This window comes from Mizuhopecten yessoensis, unplaced genomic scaffold (genome assembly GCF_002113885.1).
Source record: "Mizuhopecten yessoensis strain PY_sf001 unplaced genomic scaffold, ASM211388v2 scaffold1539, whole genome shotgun sequence".
Taxonomy (NCBI): domain Eukaryota; kingdom Metazoa; phylum Mollusca; class Bivalvia; order Pectinida; family Pectinidae; genus Mizuhopecten; species Mizuhopecten yessoensis.
This window is the reverse complement of record NW_018404097.1, coordinates 274,009-277,248: the sequence shown is the minus strand read 5'-3', so window position 1 is coordinate 277,248 and position 3,240 is coordinate 274,009. Positions and strand designations below refer to the sequence as shown.

At 35.5% G+C, this 3,240-nt stretch overlaps 1 protein-coding gene across 11 annotated transcripts in view; it reads left to right on the top strand.

The window, feature by feature from the left end:
• The window catches only part of LOC110464388 (dedicator of cytokinesis protein 1-like), a 98,832-nt gene that overhangs the window by 69,726 nt on the left and 25,866 nt on the right, over positions 1 to 3,240 (top strand). For all 11 annotated transcript variants that reach the window (XM_021519664.1, XM_021519601.1, XM_021519609.1 and 8 more), the window contains 4 exons: positions 1,585 to 1,657; positions 1,783 to 1,869; positions 2,053 to 2,226; positions 2,942 to 3,022. In XM_021519664.1, coding sequence (XP_021375339.1) covers positions 1,585 to 1,657; positions 1,783 to 1,869; positions 2,053 to 2,226; positions 2,942 to 3,022 — 415 coding nt within the window. The remainder of the gene's footprint in view (positions 1 to 1,584; positions 1,658 to 1,782; positions 1,870 to 2,052; positions 2,227 to 2,941; positions 3,023 to 3,240) is intronic.

Sequence of the window (3,240 nt, the reverse complement as noted above, 5' to 3'; positions counted from 1 at the left end):
TTATATTATCATGTTTGGTTAAAGGGCAAGGACTTGTTATGTGTTGCAGGGGTAATAAAAAGGTTAAATTATCATGTTTGGTTAAAGGGCAAGGATTTGTTATGTGTTGCAGGGGAAGTAAAAAGGTTATTGTATCATGTTTGGTATTTTTTATTGTCATGTAATGTTTACACCCAGGAGAAGTTAAAATGTTTTTGTCATGGTAACAGTTACACCAAGGGGAGGTACTTTTGTAATGTTATCATACATGTATGTGGCAAGAAGATTTAACATCATAAAGAACTAGATATTCACTTGGATAGAATGTTTTCAAAAGAATACAAATTGTTGAAAAGTCAAATTTGTATAGTTTATGTACTCAGTGTTATGTCAAAGGAAAAAGTGATAAATCACAACAGGGGAGATAACACTGTTGTCATGTTAATGTTTACACTTAAGGGGAGGTAACTTTGTTGTTATGTTACTGTTTATACTTAAGGGGAGGTAACTTTGTTGTTATGTTACTGTTTACACCTAAGGGGAGGTAACTTTGTTGTTATGTTACTGTTTATACCTAAGGGGAGGTAACTTTGTTGTTATGTTACTGTTTATACCTAAGGGGAGGTAACTTTATTGTTATGTTACTGTTTACACCTAAGGGAGGTAACTTTGTTGTTATGTTACTGTTTACACCTTAGGGGAAGTAACTTTGTTGTTATGTTACTGTTTATACCTAAGGGGAGGTAACTTTGTTGTTATGTTACTGTTTATACCTAAGGGGAGGTAACTTTGTTGTTATGTTACTGTGGTGGCAGAGTACAGTAGAAATGGCTTGACCCTAAAAATAAAGGGCATGTCTCGGATAAACATGGATAGCGGATTCATCCTGCCGACACACCTACATATACATATATATTTATAAACTATATTTTGAATAGGTGTTTTTTAGAAGAACATTTTTTTTTTCAAAAAGTGATTTCCCAAGATTTGGGACCTCTGAAAACCATGGTTACCACATCAAAAAACACCCAAATATGCAAAAAATCATGATTTTTAACCCAGAATTTGACCCTCGCAAGTAGAATTGTTTTTCTTAAAACCTGTCTGAAATTAAATATCGCCTACTCGGTAACAGAAATACTCACGTTTTAGCATAGGTCATTTCGGTGGATTTTTCACAATATTTACACATCTGCTGAGTACAAAAATAGACTACATGAACAGCTAGCTTTTGTTGTGTAGACACAGATTTGTAAATGCCCAAAATTGTAGTCTCAAACCAAATTCAATTTTTTTTTTTGAAAAATTATGAAGCCCACATAGTCCACTTCATCATGTATATGCCAATTTTAGTGCTGATTTTTTATTTTTTTATTTTGATACATGTTATATTACAGGGGTTATTCATTGTATAAAAATATCACCCATGGCCACCTACGCTACTGTACTCTACTACCTGTTTTACACCTAAGGGGAGGTAACTTTGTTGGTATGTTACTGTTTACACCTAAGGGAGTTAACTTTGTTGTCATGTTAATGTTTACACATTAGGGGAAGTACCTCCGTTTTCATTTAGTATTTCATAGTTTCAATATACTTTTTCAGGTATTACAACGTAAATGAAGTGACTAAGTTCATGTACTCACGGAGGATGGATGAGAGTAACAGCGATATCACAGTAAGAAAACATTGATTTACAAGTTCTGTAGCCATACTGTTACTTCTCCAAAATAAAATTCTCGTACACTTTTTTACTTTGCTGTTGTTTCCCAGTACTGAGATAAATCTCGACTTGTCTTACAGAAAATGTGGCTAGAGAGGACAACAATGGTATCGTCTCACTCACTGCCAGGGATATTGTGTTGGTTTCCTGTTGTCACGACAACCATGGTATGTGTTAAAAATATATTTTTGGCTTTTAAAAATGAAGGGCATTTAGAATATTTTTACTTTTTTTTATGAACAATAAGTTTTATATAGAACCCTGTGGTACTAGATATCTGATGGGTGTTTCTATGGTAACAGTACTATGTGTTTCTATGGTAACAGTACTATGTGTTTCTATGGTAACAGTACCAGGTGAGCCCTCTAGAGAATGCTATAGAGACACTTGATGCCACCAACAAAAAGATCAACCTCCTCATAGAGCAACACACGACCGACCCCACCCAGAGTGCGTCCAGTCTGGGCATGTTACTTAACGGTGTAGTGGACGCTTCGGTCAACGGAGGAATCACCAATTTTAAGGTAAGGACACTGACTCAAGCCAAAGTGAGTCTAGTCTCGGTATATTTATCAACTGTGTGGTTAAACTGTCTGGTTCAATAACCATATTTACATTAGGAAACAAAGCTTAACAGCAAAACAATTCTAGGTACTATTGGCAATGAGGTGAACCAACAAATTCTGTATCACAATAAACATTCCTTATTACAAAATACTCCAGACCTAACGGTTTGTAATTAGAAAGATAAACCTGTACTGTTTTGTACTGAACAACTGCTTTGAATGTATAGCTGAAGTAGAGGTAGATGAGATATAAAGAAATGTTACCCTTATTTATTTCTCCTACAATACATAAAGAAATGTTACCCTTATTTATCTCTCCTACAATAGATAAAGTAAATGTTACCCTTACTTATCTCTCCTACAATAGATATAGAAATGGTACCCTTACTTATTTCTCCTACAGTAGATAACGAAATGTAACCCTTATTTATCTCTTCTACGATACATACTACTTATGACATGTTCTGGACCACTATGAACAGAGCCACTACAAGCTTTGATTCTCAGTATATCTAGTTTGGTCTATTTAAGAACTGTCCTTTTAAATAACCCAGCTTTATATTAACCCTGGCAACACTTTATCCGTAAGAACTTAAGATGGAAGGATTTTGTTACATGGACCAGGAGCAAAGTCAGGAGGTCAAATGTAATGTATTTACCTCTAACATTTCAGATATTTTACTCTGACGATTATGGAGAATCAGAAAAAGACATGAATCTTGTCATCAAGCTGAAGGAGTTAACTTGTAATCAGGTATGTCGTTATTTAAGGACCATGTTCCTGTGTGTCACGGTTACCTTGATACTACCAGGTAGGTCGTTACGTAAGGACCATGTTCCTGTGTGTCACGGTTACCTTGATACTACCAGGTAGGTCGTTACGTAAGGACCATGTTCCTGTGTGTCACGGTTACCTTGATACTACCAGGTATGTCGTTACGTAAGGACCATGTTCCTGTGTGTCACGGTTAC